At 39.8% G+C, this 22,662-nt stretch overlaps 1 protein-coding gene across 1 annotated transcript; it reads right to left on the reverse strand.

Annotated features, from left to right (window-relative positions):
- Window positions 1-18,518: 18,518 nt before the first annotated feature.
- Window positions 18,519-21,698, reverse strand: CXCR4 (C-X-C motif chemokine receptor 4). The gene is made up of 2 exons (XM_086615794.1): window positions 21,603-21,698; window positions 18,519-19,881 (listed from the first exon to the last, which is right to left on the reverse strand). The coding sequence occupies exons 1-2, from the start codon at window positions 21,639-21,641 to the stop codon at window positions 18,820-18,822; spliced, it is 1,101 nt and encodes a 366-aa protein (XP_086471920.1). The 5' UTR covers window positions 21,642-21,698; the 3' UTR covers window positions 18,519-18,819.
- Window positions 21,699-22,662: the final 964 nt, after the last annotated feature.

A 22,662-nucleotide genomic window follows, 5' to 3' on the forward strand; every position in this document is an offset into this window, starting at 1 on the left:
GACCTAAAAGAAAAGCCACTTTTTCTGTGGCAGACTCAGACTGTCTTCTGGGTTCTTGTTACGCGTATTCCCGCTGCTGAGGGGGAAAGTTTTTTATGTCTTCAGCTCTGCCTGAATAGTCATCTGGAAGATAGAACACAATACAAACAAAGTAATTACAATAAGTCAGGGTTGGCCAAAGCTGTTCTCTTCCTGAGTTTGTTGAGGAGGCATGGAAAACCTTGTCTTCATTTCCAGATTTGCTTTTGCATCATCTCTACCTGCACCTGAAATCTGTATGCCAATTGCTCTTAGATTTAGTACATGCTGGTTCTTCTCTGGTAGGACCTAGACTCCCTTCACCTGTTATAAAGGCCATCTGATGGACATAGATATTCCTAGAGGGCTGTATTCTCAGTATGGAGTTTAGCCAGGTCGCAGTCTCAGTCAAGGATTCTGGTCCACATATTTATGGATGATTTTCTGAATTTGAAAAATATGAGGCATCTGCATTAATTGGTTAGCTAGCCAGCTTTTTCTGCCATGCATCTTACTAAAGATGAATAGTCTGTGTTCTTCCATCCTGCAATCCCAAAGTTCCTAATATTCTGGTTGTGGATTCCCAATGTGAAACTAAAATGCATTTACGTCCTTCATTGAGAGAGTTGTTTGAGCTGCAACTTGTTGACTACTTCTTCTTTTTAAGAACAACAATGTTAATTATGCCTTTTACTTCTATGCCTTCCTACTTAACCTTTTACCCTGGCAAAATCTCTCAAAATTCCTTCTTTGTTCAAGATAGATAATTATTTCCAGTTAATTCAAAAGATTATTTTGCCTGAGTTTCTTCCGAAAGTAGTTTTGAAAAGCTGAGGGACTGCTTCCTCCTGTAGAATTCAAATGCCATCTTTTCATTTAAACAGATAAAAATTGTCATCTCTTGGAGCCCCTTTAAAACGTTGGAGCTGAAAGAACTGAAGGATGGAGAGTACAGTTTATGCTTTTGTGCCCGTGTGTGCGCAGAAAGCTATCATTAGGTCAAGCATGTTCTCCTGGTATTATGGAGACAAAAAAGGCCTCCACTGTTTTGAACACCTGGTGTTTGCACAAAGAATTTGAAGAAGTAGTTGGACAGCAGATGTAGAGGGAAACAAATTCCACTTACTAGGGGCAGAGGTGCTTGAGGCCAAGTTCACAGATGAGTTGGCTTGCTTGCTTATATATGGGCCAGCTTGTTTTACTTTCTCCCATTTCTATAAAATCTTGCTGTATTAAAAATGGTAGTAAATGGAAGAATGTCATAATGTCCTTAGCCCTTCTAAATGCATTGTCTTTGTATGTTATCTCTAATCTTACTTGTGATTGGTGTCATAGTTTTGACTTTTATATGCAAAATAGCTAATTGAAGACATGCTTTCCTTTTTCCATTTGTATGCCAACATTTTCAGTTTTCACACTTACAAGTGTAACTGATTGTTTCTAACCCTTTGATCATAAACTCCAAACAGCACCTAATCTCCATATGTTTGTTTGTAGGAAGAACTATATCATCAGAAATTTTCATGCTGCTGAAGTAAAATATTTTTGAAGTAAATATAACGTTACTTGTCATGACTGAAGTCTGCTGTACATTATCTCCTGGGGTAAAATGTCTTCTGCCTCTGTGTCTCTGGTCTTGCCAATACTCTTAGTGTTGTTCCTTGTTTTCACCTTCAGGACCAAAATATTGGAATTTGTCTTCTCACATCAGTCTTTTCATGCTAGGTTCCCCTTCTTGTTGAATAGTTTGCCTGTCGTCATCCCTATACTGTTAGCTATGGACACTGTGTGCTCCCACAGTCCGTAGCTACGTTTTAGTCTCAGCTGTGATAACTGTTGTAATTGAGGCTTTTGCATGTTCCTAAATAGTTGAGAATATATTTTTAGAAATGGTTGATGTTGAGGGTGCATATCTGGACATTTACTTTACAGGTGCTGAAATTATTGATGCTGAAAGTGAGACACAGTTGCTGAATCTAAACAGTGGAAATAAAGAAAAAACACCTGACTCCTGTTGTCCAAAGTAGGAGGACAGCAATCATGCCCCAGTCTCACTGCAGGAATGCGGTTCTGCCATCAGTCTCAGCTTCATTAGCTATCTAGTGCCAAATCTGAAGCAGAACTGTCTTCCTGCTTTCTGTGCTTTCTCATGAAATTGCTTCATCCTTTCTCACGGAACTCATAAACCCAGTCTCTACATTGCTAAATTTGGAAAAAAAAAAAAAAAAAACCTACCTCTCTGGCTTAATGAAGCTCTCTGTTTCTGGAGTTACAATATTGCACAATCCACTTTCAATACCTTTCTGTCTTCTAGTAAGTTACTTTTTCTCTTGATTGTTCCTACAAAATGCTGGGTGTTCTGGCCTGTAGTGTATAAGAATCTAGACATCCTGCTGATTTCGGTAGGACTTTCCAAATTCCAAAAACTGAACATAAGAACAACTTCACTGGGTCAGACCGAAGGTTTGTCTGAATCAGTGATTTGTCATCTTGGCACTGACCAGCGTCAGAGTACAGGAAAGAGTTTAAGAATACAGTAAGTATATAATGATATTTCCCCCAAATTCTGTCCCAGCCTCCAGTGGTTTTCAGAGAAGGAACTTCTTAAACAAAATATAGCCTCTTTGCATTTAATTGTCCATGCTGGATTTTCTTTCATTAATTTTGTGATACCACTTCTTGTATCCCTATAAACTTTTAGCATCTTTTAGTTCTACAGATTAACTATATAGTATGAAGCAATACCTCCTTGTGTTAGTCTTGAACCTGATGCCCCCTAGTATTTTTGTCAGCCTGATTGTATACTCTCCCATCTATTTATATTCTTCATACTGCAAAAACTGATTGGTCTATCTGTCTGTCTATGTAGGTGCTGTAGACTCCTGTATATGTTTTTTTTTCCTCATATAAAATCCATCCCATACCTGTGGTGCAGATAAACATATGTAAATGATGAATAGGAATCACAGTGTTGGCATCTTGCTAGACTGAACAGCAAAATAATTTGTTAATTCATTAAATGACTGAATCCTGGTAAACAGTTTATATTCCTGGATTTCAAGCTAATTTTCTCTTTTAATTTGAATTTTTACACTTTTGGTCATAGTTCTTTAGTTTGTAAAATGTGAATTACATGCAGTTTATCACTTCGGTGTTCAACATCTAACAGATACATTGATAGAAATCAGGTGGGCTCTCAAGATAATACAAATGATGCTTGGTATTATTGTTTTCTTATCTCTGAACTTTCCAGTCTATCTACCTGACTGGAGTTACTCACCACTTACCATTCCTTTATCTCATTAATGGATTCAGCCATTACCCTCCCTTCGCTTAGCCCACGAGTTAGCTCTTTGAGCCTAACACTGCGTAGTTTCTTGGCTAAGCAGTTTGTTAATATGCCATTCTTTTGTCTTCATAAGTTGTTCTTGTGACTATATGTGCATCAATGTAAAGCAACTGGTAATATTTATTTATGTAAGATAGAAGCTGTCTCAAAATTATGCTTATTACATGAGAGAATTAATGGAGAGGGAGCGGAATGCGCTTTCTTTAAGGGATCTGTAGACAGGAAAATTAATTTGTCACGTAGACTGCAGCGGAGTAAGCACACAGGTGCTATCCGGTGCGTGTGGGAGGATGCAAGCTGCTTGACTCATTCAGTACTCCAGACCAGTCATTGTGTGTGAGTAAGTACAGCAGAGCCTCTTGGAGACAAATACTTTGTCTATGTGATGGAGAATCAAATACTGCAGCAAAAGGTTTCCAAGAGGAAAACATGGAGCTAGGAGAAAGAAAAAGAGAAAATTACAGAAAGATATTAATTGGAAAGAAGTTTTTCCCTTGGTTCTCTTTAAAGGAAATTCACTTTTTAGAGACATGGCAGAATGTTTTTAGACAATTCTAACTTATTTTATTCTCTCCTCACCTCTTTAATGTTTATTCTTTTTTAATACATTTCTTTTTTCACATTTGCCTTTCTATCTTACTCTTTGCTCTTGTCATTAAGCCTTTGATTGCTTTACATTTACCTTTTCTTTGTTTGAATCAGTTATTCAAAACAACTACTTTTGATGTCTCATTAGCACTTTTGGATGCTTTCTTCTTGCCTCCCAGTTAGTTCTGTAAACTCCCTCTGGTTACAGAAGCACGACAGTTGTCATGAATTTACAGTATAGTAAATAATGGAATCTGTATGTTTGTATATTTGATGAATATATAATATTCGGTTCCCGTAATTAAGGCAACCGAAAAGGTTTTCACATATAAATGAATAAACGCTGTCTGCAGTTTAAACTTACGAAGCTGCACACAGGCAGCTTCAGAACAGCCACCAGCAGAGGTGCCAACAGCAGAATCAGATATCACTGCTGGGAAAAAAATACATTCCTGAGTTTGACATCTGGGCCCTGCAGCTGGAGTAACTAGAAGAAGAAAGGGAAACAGTGCAGACTGTCATCAAAAGGAGGTAGTGGTGCCAAGTGAGCATGGAAATTACATACAGATGCCACTTTTTTTGCTTAAGACAAATAGCTCGACTATATAAAAAACCAACAGCAACAACATCCGAAGATGTGCTTAGAAGTGCCTGATGGGTAAACGAGCGTTGCTTTTTGTAAATACAGCTGGCTTATAACTGGAGATGTGAGATTTTGAAGTCAAGTTTATAGTTGGATACATTTTAATGTTTAACAAATGCGCTCAAAAGCATTTTTGTGTATAAAAAGGCAAAGAACAAGCATGGTTTATTCCAACTGTTTTCTGAGTAACTCATTGTTTTAGCTTTCTAGCCTGATACTTGACTTTGCAATATATCACTCTAGCTCAGCACATCAGTTAACCACACAAGACCCATTGTAATGACTCTTCTTAAAAGACCGAACTATCATCTGACACAAAATTAATCAGAATTACTTAGGTAGCTGTGATGGCAGTAGAAAAGAATGGAGAAAGTCAGATTGCAAGAAACTCTGCATTAGTGTCCTGATCCAAAGCGTATCAGTCCAGTGAGAGTCTCCACTGATTTTAGCAGGTGTTTGAATAAAGTTCTAGTCTAGTGTTCTTCATTTCTGTTTAAGAGGATGAGTGAAGGTATGGTAACTGGGATGACCGGGTGTTATTTACTAGAGAGATGCATTGTACCTTAGTTCTGCCTTTTCTTTTTTAATATTGCTGAAAAGGGATACTTTTGTTGAACTGTTCTGTTCTGTCTAAAAAGCTTGATTATTAATTATATTAGTGAAAAAAGTTATAATAGGATCCATTTTATGCATATGATCTTCACCATACCTTGCCTTTACTTCTAAATCATATATCATATCTGAATTTATAATCATATTTGCCTGTATATAAACCCCCTGAAATCACTTATTGGATGGACTACTATTTTTCAATTCTTTGTGGCTACTGTCATAAATCCTTTAATTTATTTTTTTTTAATTTAATATATTTTATGTCTATTTATTGTACGTATTAGGCTTGCTCTGCTTCCTGTCTTTCTTTCAGTCAAAATACAGCTTTCCTAGAACCATGTAATTGAAGCATCTCACCAGAGAAATAATGGGTTTTACAATAAAATGGGAAAAATAATCTAGACTTTAGGATATTTTAGGAGTTGCTTGGCTGATCAATATGATCTTCTGGGGAGGACAGATAATCAGGTATATCCACTAACACATATGTAGTAGTGTGATGCATAATACCTGCTGTGAATGCAAAAATATTGTGTTCCCTCTTTGTTGAGGAAACTGTGCAGTAAAGGCAATAAGAAAACAAGAAAAGCAATAGTGTAAAGACTCATTAAGGATGCTCTGACTAGAAAAAGTACTAGGAACAGTTTTAACCAGACTGTGACTGGAGAAGACACTAAATAATGCCATAGAAATTAAGAAGAAGGAGGAGGAAGATTGTTTGGCTCAGAAATTTTGTAATGGCATAAAGACTTATTTCTCTTTGAGAAAAGTAATGTGTCTTGGAAATAATTGGAAGCCGTCCTCCAAGTGTTAACTGTCTTGAAATAACAGTCTAAATCATTTGTACAATTGAAAGATGGCCATATACTGGAATCAGTTATACCCTGTTGATAGCCTCAGCAGGAAAGCTGGTTAATCTAGGCGTCCTAAGGATTTTCCCTTGTTTGCAGAGGTAGTCCCAGGAAAGTTGTAATGTCCTCAGTGCTGCACTTTTTCTGTAAATGTGTACAGGTTGTACAGGCTCCAGGAAGATCAAACCAGGCATCTTCTACAGCAATAAATCAACCTTAATTAATAAAACTGTGTCATTGCCATGGTATCTAATTTTAGAAATAGAGTATTTAAGGCTTCTGTTTCTACTACCAGACCTTCAGCATCTACAAGGAGATTCCAGGCTACTTTACTAAGAAGAGTAAATGGGAGTGCTTGTTTAGGGAGTAAGCAATTGCCTAGATGGTTTTAAAATTTTATCTACTGAAATACTTGAGGAAAGGTAATGTAGTTTGGTAGCTAAATATTTTCTTCACTGAAGGACACTCTATGTAATATACTACAAATTGAAAGGAAAAAAGCTTGAACCCAAATCAGTCCTATACAAACAAGATCCTTTCTTGTTTAGCTTGTATTATAACTTGCTGTCTTGGTGCTATCTGAAGCAGCATCAATGGGTCTTGCTACCATTTGGGAAACCTGTGTGTATTTCAGTCACACATTGTCCCTGCAGGATTTCCTTAGGCTACGCTACAGAAGTGAAAGAACTCCATTTAAGAGAGTCTGTGAATAACTAGGAAATGAGCATCAAACTAGGCATTATCTGAAGATGTTTGTTAACATGCAGGATGTTCCTTAAGGCCTCTATCTTGAATGAGAAGAGTTTTTATTCAGGATTGCTTTTTGAAAAAGCAAGAGTTCTTTTGCATGCATGTCACTATGGGCCCTACTCAGGCAAAGAGCGCTATTTGATGCACTTGGCACATGTCTGCTTCGCTAGTTCCTTGGATATACTGCTATATGTAGTCTTATTTGGAAGAAGAGTATACCTTTTCAGTAGTGAGAACGGGCACAATTTATGACCTTGCATACCTGCCTATAAACTACTCCTTTTCTATTGCAAAGTTGTAACTTAAATCATAAATCAAAACTGGATCTCTACTGAGGGATGTCTAGAGAAAAAAATAATTTTGTGGAGAGAAGGCTCTGCGCTTTCACTAGAAGATCAACTGTGACCCTTCCCTTATCTTGATAAAATACTACATTTCGTATCTGGCTGAGGAAAAGGAAATACCTTCGTATAGGCAGTAGGCTATGCTTTTCTAGGGAATGTTAGGCAAAATGATTTTTTATTATATAGTGAAATGACAAGCAGCTGGAGAAGCAAGTTTTAGAAGCGTTCCAACTTGCAAGTACAACTATGGAGATAAATGAAATTGAAGTTTTCCTATGGAGTCCCCAACACAAGAAGGACATGGAGCTGCTGGAGCGGGTCCAGAGGAGGGCCATGAAGATGATCCGAGGGCTGGAACACCTCTGCTATGAAGACAGGCTGAGAGAGTTGGGGCTGTTCAGCCTGGAGAAGAGAAGGCTCCGGGGTGATCTTATTGCAGCCTTCCAGCACTTAAAAGGGGCCTACAGGAAAGCTGGAGAGGGACTTTTTACAAGGGTGTGTAGTGATAGGACAAGGGGCAATGGCTTTAAACTGAAAGAGGGCAGATTTCGATTAGATATAAGGAAGAAATTTTTCACTCAGAGGGTGGGGAGGTACTGGAACAGGTTGCCCAGAGAAGTTGTAGATGCCCCATCCCTGGAAGTGTTCAAGGCCAGGTTGGATGAGGCTTTGGGCAACCTGCTGTAGTGGAGGGTTTCCCTGCCCATGGCAGGGGGTTTGGAACTAGATGATCTTTGAGGTCCTTTCCAACCCTAACCATTCTATGATTCTATGATTCTATCAAAATACAAGATTATGACCCAACGCATAGTCTGTTGGATTTGTGTGTATATGCCTGTGTGCTTGTGTGTATGAATGAAGAAGACAAACAATATCTCTTTCCAGAAGAATGTTCTTACTTGAGTCCTTGCCTATGAAATTTATACCAATGAAACGAAATGTAGATAGTTATATTGATGTAATTTTCTGTAATATTGGCAGAGTCTCAGAAACAGCTTAAGAGAAGTGAGAAGAATGAACCTTTAGACGGTGAAATCCTTAAACTGTGAAAGCCATCCGCTAAAAAGTTAAGAAGGCATAAAGTGTAGCCTTGTTAATTCAAAGACAAAAGGGATCCATTCATACATTCAGTCTTGTGTTCTTTGTATAAGCATTATCCTCCTCTCTAGGGAAGCAAAGACTTAGAAGAATATACATGCTATATCCATGTTTATCTAATTAATTTATAGAGAGATTCCTAACTCAGCAGACAGTTTTTGTATATCAAAGTCAAAGGTCCTAACATATGTCAGCCTTCTTACACAGATGTTATACAGTTGATACCTAATAAATAATTAAACATTGGATTCAGCAAAGCTGCACAGAATATAGATTTGGTCTATTTAATATTTGGAAAGCTGCTTGTTTTTGACAAACAGAAGTAATTTAGATACAACAATAATTTCAATAAGGCAAGTCTTGTTTGTTGACAAGACTTATGTAGAGGCTATGTCAATTTATGCTAATTTAGTGCAAAATCACACTGGGATATTGAATCCATTAACCATTTTCCACTTTGTGCCCACCGACTTGTAAATTTTGAATTATTAGCTTTTTACTTCTGATCGTTTTATCAATTGCCTATTTTAGATGGAGGAAGATCTTTAAAAAATATTAGAACAGTGTAAGCTATCCGGTTACGCAGTCTTCTCAGCTACTTTAAATTAGAAATAAAGCCATATCATGCATGGTATATGAAGATACCTGCAATTCAAGAACAATAGAAGTGTGGGTGAAGTGTGACTATGCCAGCATATAGGAACTAATTTCTCATTCTTTCCAAATTGTAAACTATTAACTGTTTCTTGTCCATAAATCCTGACTATCTATTGTAATGTAATGGAACAAACACAAAGCGTCTGGAAGGAGAAGAATTATAATTAAATTAGTCTTTCCAATTAGAGAAAATGGTGGGCCTTTCCCCTGATTTAAAGTTATAATAATCATTTGTAATCTGATTTAAAAGGGGCTTATGGTTGCATTCATAAAACTGGGAGACATTAGGATTGACATGACCTCTTAGGTATCTAAAGAAATTATAGGTCTACGGAGGTAAGAATATATCATTAAGTCCTGAGCTGACAGCATTTTTTATTTCCACTGACCTTTGGTTGGATTAAGTCCAGTCATCAAAAAATAATTCCATTTCAAGCAGCTGAGAGTGATTATCAGGTTTTGCTGATTCAGGATTAAGCGTACCTCAGTGGCTGAAAAGCTCATTAGGATGAGATGTCCATTCATTTATGGAGTTTGTGAAAAGAATAAGGAGGAAACCATGTTGTAGCTGTGTTATTTCTGGTCTAGAGCTTGAATTACTGGTGTATGAGTATCATCTACAGCTCTATTTTGTTAATGTGAGACAGAGTTCTGTAGCGTTACAGATTCCACTTACCGACAGCTAGATGTACAAGACAAATTTACATTTCTACAATTGATGTGGACACTTAAATCGAAACACAAATCTTGAAAAGCTTTTGTCAATTTCTAGCAAATCTGAGTACCTAAGTACCCAGTACTGCTGCTAAGGTACAGAACCGTTTCAGACTTGATAGTGCCAAATGACAAAGTACATCTGCCTAACCTCCAGCAGAAGTCATAAACAGAGCAGTTCTCAGGTTTTTTCAAAGGATGATGCTTACTGCTATAGATGCTTGTTTAAACGTATACTTAATCCTATACAAAACATTGCAGAGCAGGAGGAGGAGCCCTCTGGCAGAAACAATGATGTCCCTTGTCAGGGGACATCGGTGCAAAAGCTTGGGTTTCCTTACAGTCTGAGAGAGCTCCTTCTCTCCTGGGAGGTGCTTAATCGCCACGCTATTGTATTTGGTGGGTGCTCTTGTCTTGTGAGTCCTTTTGGAAATGTTTGACTTTGCATAAATAAATATTCACTGAGTCTGAGAGAGGCTGATTCTATAGCCCAATGGCCAGGACAGTCAGGCTGGATAAAGGGACAGGTAATCGCAGCTGCTGCTCTGGCTGCATTGGTTTCTGAACTCGGTTAATATCACCGAACCCTACCACTGTCAGCTCGGCCAGTGCAACCTCAGCCATTTCAATACCGTGTTCCAGTTCACGTAGATGGACCTTCATTTTCCTCGCAGGGCACGGTTTAGAGGGGGCATAAGGGCCCAAGTTTGGCCAGCAACTTGAAAGAGTACATGTAAAGTGTGTGCTACTAAAACCAGAGGATTTTAAAATGAATTACCTTTAGAAACTGAAAGTATTCTGAAGAGGTACAAAAATTTTTGTTCTGATTTTTAACCATTACTGAAACTGGTGAATGAATGACCAGGATCTCTTTCAAACACCTGGGTAGCAGAGTGGTTCTTAAATATCACAGACAAAGGATCTTGTGTCCTTCATCTGTCACAGTTTTTATTACAGTCTCGACAAAGTGCTTGATGAGAGGGCAGTTTCTTAATACTCCCTCCATATTAGCTTGTAGGAAGAAGCAAGAATGAGTAGATTCAAGGATTCATGGCTCTGTTGACTGTTTATTCTCTGGACTGGAGTATGGTTAGACTGTTGGATTGGTGTACACTACACTGAATAATCGTGTAGTTGCCAGATTCTCTCTCTCCACTTCATTGCAGTGTATCAGAAGAGCCGTATAGCTCCACACATTCAGACTGTACAATCTGAGCATATTCAGTCTGGCTTCAACATAACTGGGCGGGCTACATTTCTTCAGTGCAACTAAGTTTACATTTGAGGCAAGAATCTAATGTTTTTTCCTAAGCAGATTTCATACCAAGCAGCAATTTCTTCTTTCCTTGGGTGATAGGTTAATTATAAGAAGGAGACAGTCATGGCATAATACTTAAACTAAGTGCTTTGGGGTTTGTTTGTGGTTTTTTTTTAATAGGAAGCCCTTTTTTAAATTTAGTGACTGCTAGATAGGAGAAAACCTGCTCTCTACTTATCAAGGATTCGGCTTTTAAAAACCATTCGGCTTTTAAAAACCATCACATTTGAAAAGCCCTGTGGACTATATATAAGAATGTAGATTTACAGTGTATCCTAACGAATAGCAACATTAAATCTGGTTAGCAATATAGTCAAGAAGATGATTGATCACACTATTACAGATCTCCTTAGTTTAAAATACTGCTATTCAAGACCTCTTTCTTGAGCCTTGTTTCAGGGAAAACTCCTCTGCGGGACCATGGTCATGTAGTCAACAGGTAATCATATTTTGGTTATGGAGGAAGCAGGGCTCACTTCCCTTAAATAGGGGCATCTATTCTCTCCATACCTTTTCAAACTCTTACCCTCTACTTGAGAACTCGTTTATGTTTGTTTAACAGTTTGACTGTTTACTTAAGGAAATTTTTACAAGCTAGCTAAACCAGTCTAACGGCTTGCTACTCCCAAAAGACAGGGTCCCACTTCTTTTCGTCCCCCACAGCTCCCAGGTGTGTGATTCCACCTTCACTCTTGCAATCACTCTGGCTTTTGACTTCTTAGTGAGCCAATTCAGTTCACTATGCTGACCGAAGTCTATTAACTTCATTTTTTTGGTTCATTTTCTGTGGCTGATGGACTTCACAAATACAGGAAGTCAATTTAAGAGCTCATTTCTGCTGAAAGAAAAAACGCAAAAAAGTCTGTGTTATAACTTTTCTTTCTTTGCTGAGCCATGTGCTTGACTGTTTCTTTTTTTTATCTTGGATGTAGTCAGCCCTCTTTCTGAGCTGACTGACTTTAATTAAAAAGGTATAAAATAAATTAGAAAAAAATAGATACTGTCTATCTATTTATTCAATTAAGTCTGTTCAAAAGAAAGTGTGACCGATTCATTAGATAATGCACAGCAGGAGAGAGGTCCACAGGACTAAGAATCAGAGAGTATTGAAGATATCAAATGAAAGGATTAGAAGAGGAAGAGAGGGAAGGAGGCTGCAGACCTTCCCAGCAGAGGAAGTTAAATTGCTTCAAACTCCTGTGAAACTCTAATCTTCAAGAGCTGAACTGGCTTGCCAAGGAGTCACATGAGCAGCAGAGGTTGAAGGGTATGCATAGTTAAGGGTAAAGAAGAGAAGGAAGGAGACTGTGAGGTGTGAGACTATTCTTTCTGGTCCTGCTGATTAGTAGATCAGCTCAGTTTCCTTGTGCCAGTGCGTTATTAGTGCCCAGTTCCATGCAGGATAGCACTGTTAAAGAATCACCGCAATGGGGTTGGGGAGAAAGGGAGGAATCAAACAGGGTGGGGGGCGTGACCTGAAAGGCCATGGAAAGGAAGGTAGTAAATACTAAGTGTTAAAGGAGGGCAAGAACTTGATAAATCTATTTTTCTGTCAAGTTAAATCTAACATGAAACCATTCCCTTGTACCATAATCCCTTCTTCCCTTTTTTTCATCTTAGAGACTCTAGCTTCTCTTACCAACGCATTCCTGTACTGAGTTCCAACAGTGCACTTAAAACTTGTATAAGAGCAGGAGTAAGAACTTTCAGGCTTGTAGAGAACCTAATATTGACAAGACACTTCTACTGCTGTCACGTTCAAACATGTCTGAAAACCCAGAATTCTTCTCTTACTTTCCACAGATTTTAGAAACAGAGTTCATCTGTGGAAACTGAAGTCTCAGTTTCATTTTCTAGTATCAAGCATACCAACATTTCTCTCTTCAGTGAACTCATGTAGATGAGTCGGCAGAATGAGTGTTTTTTAAAGATGTTTCAAAGATTAGATATTTTCCCCAAGAAAAAGAAAGCAAATATTAGCCTAAGAGGGGGCAGTATTGAAAAGGAGTAACCTAAGAAAGGTGACAAGTGGGATCTCCAATAAAAAGTTGAGTAGGTGCAAAAGGAGAGTTAAGGAAAGATGTTCTATTGAAACTTTCCAGATTTATTTTGTATTATGTCTGTTGAGGAGTGACATGCTAACCTTTGGCAAGGTGATACATTAGGAGCATTACCAGTGATAATTATTGCTGTCTGGTCTTATTGTAGCCTTGCAGAGCGCGTCAGTAGTGAGAGCAAATTTATGAACAGCCCATATTCTTGGAGCTGTGTTGGCATCAGTGATGACACTGGCAAGCAGGTGAGGGCCACCTCAGCCTGTCGTATTCAGACCTCCCAAGGAGATCTGCCTGGTTATGGAGTGCTGAATAGGAACCAAGAAAGTAAATAAATGTGTGTTGCGTTTGCATTTTAAGAAACTTGAGAATAAAACCAACCTTTGAGTTTAAACTTTTCATACGATATAGAAGTAATTTATCTTTTGGCTAAAGAACAACAGATGTTGGAAGGGAAATGCACATAAGAAGACTTAGAAACTATTGCAAAGGCTGTATTTTTCTTTCAGTAGTCTGTCTTTACTTTTTCTTAGTCATCCCAGGATATTGTGTGTAGTCTTAACAGAACAGAGCCATTAAAAATTCTGTAAAAGCATATTTTTAAAGGAAAAGTCAAGTAGAATAGAAGCTGTGAGAAGAGGGTAGTAGAAACAAAAGGCAGAATCAACAGCAAAAAAACCCCAAACCTAAACCAAACCAAAACAGAAGACAAAGAGCTCTTCACAATGTAACCCTTTAAAAAATCCCTCATCATTTCTACTTAGTTTGACATGTTTGCGTGGTGAGAATCTGTTCCTGGTGTGAATTTCAAAAGATAAGGATATTTTAAATGTTGACCTATTTCTTTCAAATTCTATGCCACTGAAGAAAAATGACTGTCAGACTGTTGATAGCTGGGCATGCAAAGCTTGGCTGCCTTCAGAAAACGATTTTGCTGAAAATGTCTTTCTATTATGCTCAGCAGAACGATTCCACCTGCTCCTTGCAGAAAGATTTAATTTCTGGTAGATCTCTGACTGCAGCTGAAATCAGAGGAACTCATAATCTTTGTTTATAAGTGATTTGGTCTATAAGGTTATATACACTTTAGGAAGCATGATTCTTTAGGTACCCTGCTCTCTCTGAATTCAGTAGGAGTTTGTCACTGAAGCAGCCTGTCCTTTTGAGAAAATAGTAATTATAATCAATACCTGCTACATCTGTAATGAATCCTGACTCCTCTGAAGTCAGTAGCAGCTGTCCTGGAGCCTGGATCACTTTTATTGACAACTGACAATGATGCTTATAATCTACATTGGTATATGTATGTAGATATATTTATATTAAAAATATGCATAAACAAACACTAATATGCTTGTAATGAACTGGTATTAAAATATGCTTTCCAAAACAATAAGCATAGCATTGTTTTATTCTATGTCCTGTTAGAACGGGTATGATGGGAAGATAGTAACAGAGTTGATGTTAAAACACATGATCTTTAAACTTCATCCTATTAAAGATCTAAGATTTTTAAAAAAAGAAATTTAAAACAGTGACAGAAAATTTGTTGCATAAAGAGAAAAGATTTTGATAGATCTGTGCTTTATTTATAAGAAGTAATCCCAGTGCTCATGTGATTTCAATTGACACGTGATTTATGCCTGTGAAAGAGTCTGTATAGCTCTTTCAAAACATAAAGTGAGGGAGTGGCATCCTTTGAGCAAAAACCCTGGTGCCCTATCTGCTTAAGTGTTTCCTAAGTTTCAGCACTATGAGAATATGAGAATACTCCATTGTTAGGGGGTTTTGGAAGCATGCCTGGATCAAGGAAGTACTTCCTCGTCATGCTGTTTCCTTTCCCAAACAATATAAAAAATGGCCTTTTTAACCAAACATCTAGAGGTGGTCACTTTGTACATTGTCCAACTAGAGCTCAACCATCGCAAGATAAACCATTCATTTGTATGAATGGCTCCATGTTATTACTGCCACTTCCTTTTGATTTTCATGGTGATTTTATTTTGATTTATGTATATGCATAGAAGTTGAACTCTCTGTATAGTGATTGTGTCGTAAGACTAGGCAAGAAAAACCAAGAAACTCCACCTCTCTCACTGCCCTCTCTAGCCTGCATACATTAGCTCTGACACCCTCATTCCACCCCTCATCTTTCCATGTGCTCCTCTAACGTGGACTCTGTTCAACCTGATTAGACAGAGTAAAAATATACTGTACAAATAATGGATTATGCTGTAATTTCATCCCAGTGCTTTAAGTATTCTAACTTTATTTGCCAACAGCCTTTCAGGGAAAGCAAAAGTAAGTTCATGTACATGTTCTGTTCTTGGTTTAGCCTTGCATGACCCAAAGGATTTCTAACTAATCTTAAGCACTCAGAATGTGTGCATTATAGTATTGGGTGAATATCCGTGTTTTAGTCCAGCATTGCTGTTAGCACATTGTAGCAACCATGGCAAAATACTTAAGTGCCCAAATTCTGTGGAAAGAGTATTTGTAAATACATTATAATGTATTTAACGTCTTTGTAAACACATTAAAGTCTTTTAAATTACCATGTAACATTTTTAACTGGTTTGTAACCAATACTCAAGGGTACTCACATTCGTTTTCTGTTCTGTATCTGGAGTTGCATATTTAAAATTACTTGGGCACAGCTATTATTTTATGACATCGAGAAAATGCTGAGACTATGCACTGAGTATGTCTTGAAGAATGTCATTATGATTATTCTGTATACTAGAGAAGAATAATTTAGAAAAAGACTTGGAAAGTCTCTTCAAATGCTTTGGAAAGTTCTTGATGTATGTGGAATTGTCAATGTATAAATTACAAAATTAGGTCTAGTCAGCTTTGTCACTGAGTTTACACTTTGAGAAATGTATTTACTGGGACTACTTTTCATTCACAAAGCTGCGGAAAGGTCAGAGCCTGAACAAAAATCAGCTTAAAGGTGATTTTGTTTTAAAGGGGAATAAATTCATATTTTTTACCAACATGGTATATCTGGAAAAGCTCAGTGGCTTTGAGACAAATGTGCTTGATTTGCTCTGACTTAATCAGAGGTATAAGGACAGAACTGGATTGATAATTTCTTAATGTTTCCTCATGACAACTTAGTTCAATTTTCAGATATTTGCTCTGTATACAGTACAAATATATGTTATATTCATATTTATGGATATATAAAGTTATTTAAAAACAATCACATGAGGCTTTTGACTCATTTTTCTTGCTGGAGCAAAAGCCCAGTGATCTTGCAACTCCTTTTCAATACGTCCTTCTGGCCACAGTTTCACTAATTCTACTGAAAACAATGGCAGTTTTATAAAACTAACGTAGGTCTCATCCCTCTGGGGCACGGGTTATGTTTTAATTTTGCTAATTTATTTGCTACACAAATGCTTTCTGTTGTTTGTTTAAAGTGTCCTTTTAGTGGTCTTTGGCAGTAACGTGGGCTGCTGAGTTTATTCTATCTTGCACCCTCTTTCCTGCTAACTCTCTGCTTGAGGTAACGGCTGACTGCGAAGTGTAATGGGAATAATCCAAGTTAATGCTAGAGGGCTCTAAACGTTCCCTCAACAAATAAGCAACAGTGTGTTTATAGCCAATAAGTATTTTGTAAGTGCAATTAAATCACAGTGATTGATTGGGCAGGGGTGGAAATCAGACTCATTGAGAACAACAAATTCTTCACAGGGAAACCCTTACTAAATTAAGAAAACACACAAATGAGCAACAAAAACAAACCATTTGAGAAGTTTTGCTCCTAAACCACGTTTTCCTCATTTCTCAAATCTGCTAACGAGGAACAACTTGATGAAAGTGAGACCTTTTGTTTCTCGAGGATGCATCTTCTATTGTTAATTTGTGTTATGTTGAGTGAAGATTATACTTAGAGTTGGACTGATCTAAGAGTTTAGTTGCTTCCTCTTCCTTATCTCTTTTATTTCCCTGTGCCTGGCGCCAGGTTACAAGGTCCCACACTTTTGTAGTGGATTCCTCATTGAGCTCATTCAATTCACTACATTGCTGGAAAACGTTGTTGTGGTTTTTTTTTTTCTGCCAGGTTAGTTTTGTGCTGATTCAGCAAACTGCTCAACATAGAATCAGAAGGGAAAAAGTGTGGAGGATGCAGCCAAGGTTGCAGCCTCCTGACTGGGGAGCAGGAGGGAAGTTGAAAACAGAAAGCTCTTGTATTTATGAAAATATCTGAACTAAAACACGCAATTTAATGCATAGTTAAACATAGTGGTACATGCTCCACAAAATGACGAGGGTGCCATGCTTGTGAAAACACATTCTTTCTGGGCAATATCATTGAAATATCCGTGTTGCTTATTTCAGCTCTGTGTGACTAGTAGGTATTGTTTATTTTTTGGCTTTTTTTTTTATTTATTTCCAAACTGTTTATTATTTATAGATCAGTAACAGTTGTTTGTTTTTTTAATGTAGGAACATACAAACATTCTCAATACCTCTGTCCTCTTGGGTATTCATTACTTTTGAATGCACTCTATTAACATGAAGATCTGGCTAACTTAGCTAAATAAGATTTCACCATTAATTATTGAAAATTTTATAGTCTAGAATACTATAAAAAAATAATTTTTACTTTTTTTTAACCTACTAAAAATATTTTTAATAAGAACTGGTACACATTCTAGATTTTTAAAAAGAATGTTAAGAAGATTATGTATTATTTTTAAGAAAATCTGGATGTAGACAGGATAGGGAAAGCTCCATAGAGAAAAAACACTTATCTTCCACAGAGGAGATAAACACACAAATAACTATTTCTAGTCCAAATGCAATGTCAAATAGCAAAATGGCTTTGATTCAACTAATTTTGGCTACTATTAACGTGTGAAACTAAATTTAGAAGAACAGCAAAAGGCAGAAGTGTAGGCTTGATTTTATATTCCTGGCATAAAGGTTAGTCACATGCAGTACTCTTAGTTTGACGCCTAAGAGGTTGTAACTTTAGCTATTGCTTAAATAGATTAGTTTTCATTTGTAGATATTTTGCCCTCAGAAGTTCTTTGTTTAAAATGATGGTTTAGTAATGTTAACTGGAGTAAATGTGTTTTTAGTGAAAAAAAACACAAAGGACTTAAAACTCACAGGTGTCAACTGAATAATCAGTATGTACTGAAACTCATTTTCCTGCTTTTCATGCAAGAGCCCTGCAATTTTTGAAGAAATTATTGTGCATTGAGAATTGTAAATAAAAGCATTGAAAAAAACATGTAACCAGAAATAAAAATACCACTCAAAATAACTTTTTGTCATACACTTTTATTTACCTTGAACAGAAAATTTTGCAAACCATCAGTAACTGAGAATGGGGAAAAAAACCCTACCAATAACAGAGGAGGCTTTGGTTATAAGTGCCATTTCTACAGCAGAGTTAAGCTATTGTAAACCAAACATCTTGTAGTAAGGTAAAAATCTCCCGCCAACATTTTTAAGAATTTAACAGCAACACTGAAAACATTTACATATAAACAACAGAAAGATATTTTCTAACTTTTAACAGTCACTTGCTACAATCCAGAAGTGTTTAGTTCACATATCTATACATACAGACAAGCACTAAAACTTTTGTGAACCAACCACTTGTCCACAGGACCTGCCTAGACAGTTTGTCATCAATACGAAAGTTTTTTTATATAAATAAGTCAATTAAACTTCACAGAGACTAAAAGAAACAATATAAAATTCCAACTGTAAATAAATCTGTACATTATGGTCAGTCTTGGTTTTCTGAAATCTTGCGCATCTTTAAAGTGTCTATTTATAAAATGATGGCAAGGAGCAGCGTTAGCTGGAATGGAAACTTGAAGACTCGGACTCCGTAGAAACAGAAGAATGTCCCCCACGTTTGCTTTTTGAAAGAATCTTGAGGCTTGATCCTCTGCTAACTGACGTCAAGGCATTTTGTGCCGATGTTTTGAATTTGGCACCCAGGAAGGCATACAGAATGGGATTCAGGCAGCAGTGGAAGAATGCCAGGGCTTCGGTAATGGAGATCCATTTATGCACTATCGTCTCCAAGCTGCAGCGATGTCTGATGACTCCCAGCAAGATGAACATGTCGATGCTGATGCCAATATAATACGGCAGCCAGCAGGCAAAGAAGGCGAGGATAAGGATGACTGTTGTCTTCAACGCTTTGCGCTTCTGGTGGCCTTTTGAATGTGACAGCTTAGATATTATAATACAGTAGCACGTCAGGATTACTAGACCAGGCAAGACAAGTCCTACCAAGATATGCTGAAATCTGAAAGAAATCAGCCAGTTTTCATGCGGGTACATACGATCACATAGATACTTTCCTTCTACTTCGCTAGTACTGGCAAAAATTATATCAGGCACTGTCAAAAGCACAGCTGGTAGCCACACGCCTACGTACACCACCTTCTCAGCCAACAGCTTTCGTGGTCGCTGGCTGTTGGTAGCATGGACTATTGCCAGGTAACGATCTAAACTTATAAAGGCCAAAATCAAGACACTGCTATAGAGGTTGACTGTGTAAATGACATGAACTGCCTTACACAGAACATTCCCAAAGTACCAGCTTATGGCCGCATCCACAGACCAGAATGGTAAGGTGATGACGAAAAGGAGGTCAGCCACAGAGAGGTGCAGCCTGTATTTATCAGTCATGCTTCTTTGTTTCTTCTGGTAGCCCATCACAACAATAACCAATCCATTGCCGATTATCCCTGTGAGGAAGATGATGGAGTAGATTGTCGGCAAGAAGATCCGGTTGAAATCGGCATTCTCGTGCTGAAAGCATGGCTCTCCGTAGTCTCCATAGTCACCTGAACCGATCTCCTCCGTGCCATTATCAGCAAATTCAATTATCAACCCGGAGGACAGCTAGAATAAATAAATAAAGACAGACATTAGATGTTAGCTCCTCTGCAAAAGCTCATCCTATATGACAACACATTAAGAGCTGCCTGAACAGAACAGACAAACTTTTTGAAAACCAGATGGAAAAATAAAATTTTGAAATACATATATAAAACATACAGCAAATGAGAACTAGTTAAAAAACTACAGCTCTCTTTAGGGAGTAAGATCTTGTAACTAAGGATGGGATGAAAAGGAAAAGAAAGATAATGGCTACTCCCAGAAATATTGTTGGTTCTGGACACTTCAGTGCTCAGATCAGACACATGCTACAAATGGAAGAGCACAGAAACGCTGGATGCAAGAGGTTAGTCTGCACAGTGCATTACCCATGACACTTCACTCTTACAACAGAGAGCTGTAAAAAAAATTACACTCAAGACAGTAATTCTGCTGCTCCAAAGTCCCTTCTCATTAAGGGGATGGGGTCAAGGAGAAATAGAGAAGGTATCCTTGGCTGATGTAATAAAGGATAAATAATAGCAAGAATTCCCTGCTGAGAAGCAATGACAGCTCCACACACAGAGACAAGGAAAAAAAAAAAAAAAAAGCCCATAAAGAAAAGAAAAGAAAAGAAGAGGTGACCTTAAGCAGGGGAACTCAAACCCCATGGAGGGTCATCATGTTCCCCTCCCTTTGTTCCCCACCCTGTGCGGCTGCGGGGCAGCGGGTGAAGCCGGCGGGGCTGGGCTGCAGCCAGACGGGTGAACCGAGTACAGCAGTGGAAAAAGGAAGCGAAATTCTGGTGAGGGCATGAAAGCACATCAGGAAACCACCAACGGTTTTGGCGACCGCGCAGAAAAGCAACGCAGGCGGGCGAGTGCCACCTGGCTATGTCCAATTCCTCAGGTTTTCAGATTTTAGCTTTCACGCCCTGTACACCACGAACCCCTGACCTCCGCGCAGGACGCGCCCCGGGGATCCCGCAGCGCTTCACGCACGGACGCACCAGCTCTACGCGGGCATTAACCGCGGATTCAAGTCGGAACTTGCCAGAGATCTCCGCTTTGGTCCTAACTGCTCTCAAAACCCCGTGACACAAGAGCGGGCTCCGGAAGATCGGGACGCCGCCGCGGATCGGCCGGGGGGGATGGCAGAGCGCTGCCACCGCTCCCGGCCCCGCGGAGTGCCATTCCCTGAAGTCAGAGCACTCCAAACTTCCTCGCTTGTCTCTCCCCTCAGCATTCCCGTGGCTCTAACTCCTCTACCGCCGTTTTCCAGCCCACAAAGGCGCCACATGTCACTGCAAGTGACGGCCAAGCAGCAGAGCCCGAGGGAAGAAGCGGGAGCCCAGCGGCGGCTGCAGCAAGGTCCGAAGCGCTGCAGCCAGATGCCAGCAGCGGCAAAAGGCCAGGGCTGAGCCCTGCCCGTCTGCGCCCCACAGACCCTCGCAGTTCCGCGGGCTGGGGAGCAGGAGGCGGCCCGGCGCCCGGTTCCCCGCCGCCCGCCTTGCCCCCGGCCCGGCTCCCCGCGCGGCTCGGGGCGACCCCCGCCCGCCGCCGCTCGCCCTCTCCGCCGAGGGCACCTTTGTTTGCAAACAGCGCGCACATGGGCGATCGCGGCGGGGAGCGAGGGCTGTCGCCCCGCTATACCGCGGAGCAGCGGCGTCGAGCAAGCGGCCAGCACCGCCCCGCGCCGCGGGGATGGCCGCGGCCCCGCCGGCCGGCTCGGCTCCCGGCACTTACACCCAGGCTGTCGAGGCTGCTGTCCATGCTCTGAGCCATGGAACGGTTCTGGGCTCTCGAATTGCCGCCGCTGCCGCGCCGCCCCGAGCGCCGTCACCGCAGCTGCACCAAACACACGCCCCGGTTCCTCGGGCCGGACGAGACTCTTATAAGTTCCCCTGCTGCCCCCACCCCCCCCGCCCCCGGGGGCAGCCCGCGTCTGGCTCCGCCCCGGCGGGTGTCACCGCGCCCCGGGCTCCGGGCGGCCGCCTCGAAGCGCTCTTTGTCTCCAGCGCCGGGCATGGGAAGTGCACTTGCCCCGGGTGCCCGCGGGGGCGTTGCTCCTCACCGGGGCATTCGCCACCCTCTGATTGATGTGTTCACACAAGCAGGTTTTTGAATTTCCCCTCAAGAAGATTCTTTGAAGTGTGTTGTCGGGCCCCATGTTGCCATGGGTACCCCAGGCGAGCTCCGGGTGAAGTCACTGGTCCAGGAATCTTGACGAAGCAGGAAAAGGAGAGGTCCTGCATACCCTTCAAAATACAGTCAACTCAGTCCTCAGAGTTGTGTCTCATCCCTGCTGAGGAGAGAGTGTACTGGGACAGGCAGGAAGTAAGGAGATGGTCCTCACTGAGGGATGAGAGGTTCTGCAGACCTTTCAGGGGCTGCAAGGTGAGTGGGCTGCAGGTTGCCTGCTGAACTCCTCTGGCACCTGTGGTTTTGGGTGAGAAGTCTGATGAGGAGCTGCAGGTGCTTCGTCAGCATGTCCCAGATATGATGATGGTTAATTTCTCCAAAAAGCTTTGGAACGTTACAAGAAATCTGTTAAGGAAACAATAGAAATCAAGAAGAAAATAAAACATTGTTAAAATGATGGTGCTGCCAACTTCATTAAAAAACATGGATTTACATGCTCAGTGTCTTGTCATCTAAAAACAGCAAACAGTGAGTTCTTTATTTGCCCACTAATACCAAGAATGCTGCTTGTCTTTCTCCTTAATCTCAAGCTTGATAAATTAGGGTTTTTTTAAACATGAAGGGTGAATATCTCTAGTAATCTGTTTCCAGTAGTTGGGTAATC

This window comes from Tauraco erythrolophus, chromosome 8 (genome assembly GCF_009769465.1).
Source record: "Tauraco erythrolophus isolate bTauEry1 chromosome 8, bTauEry1.pri, whole genome shotgun sequence".
Taxonomy (NCBI): Eukaryota; Metazoa; Chordata; class Aves; order Musophagiformes; family Musophagidae; genus Tauraco; species Tauraco erythrolophus.

Bases quoted from the DNA above. Each gene is read 5' to 3' on its own strand.
- CXCR4 (XM_086615794.1), bottom strand. From the start codon at position 21,641: ATGGCTCAGAGCATGGACAGCAGCCTCGACAGCCTGGGT. The intron at 19,882-21,602 runs GTAAGTGCCGGG...TATTTATTCTAG, and splicing joins GCAGCCTCGACAGCCTGGGT to CTGTCCTCCGGGTTGATAAT.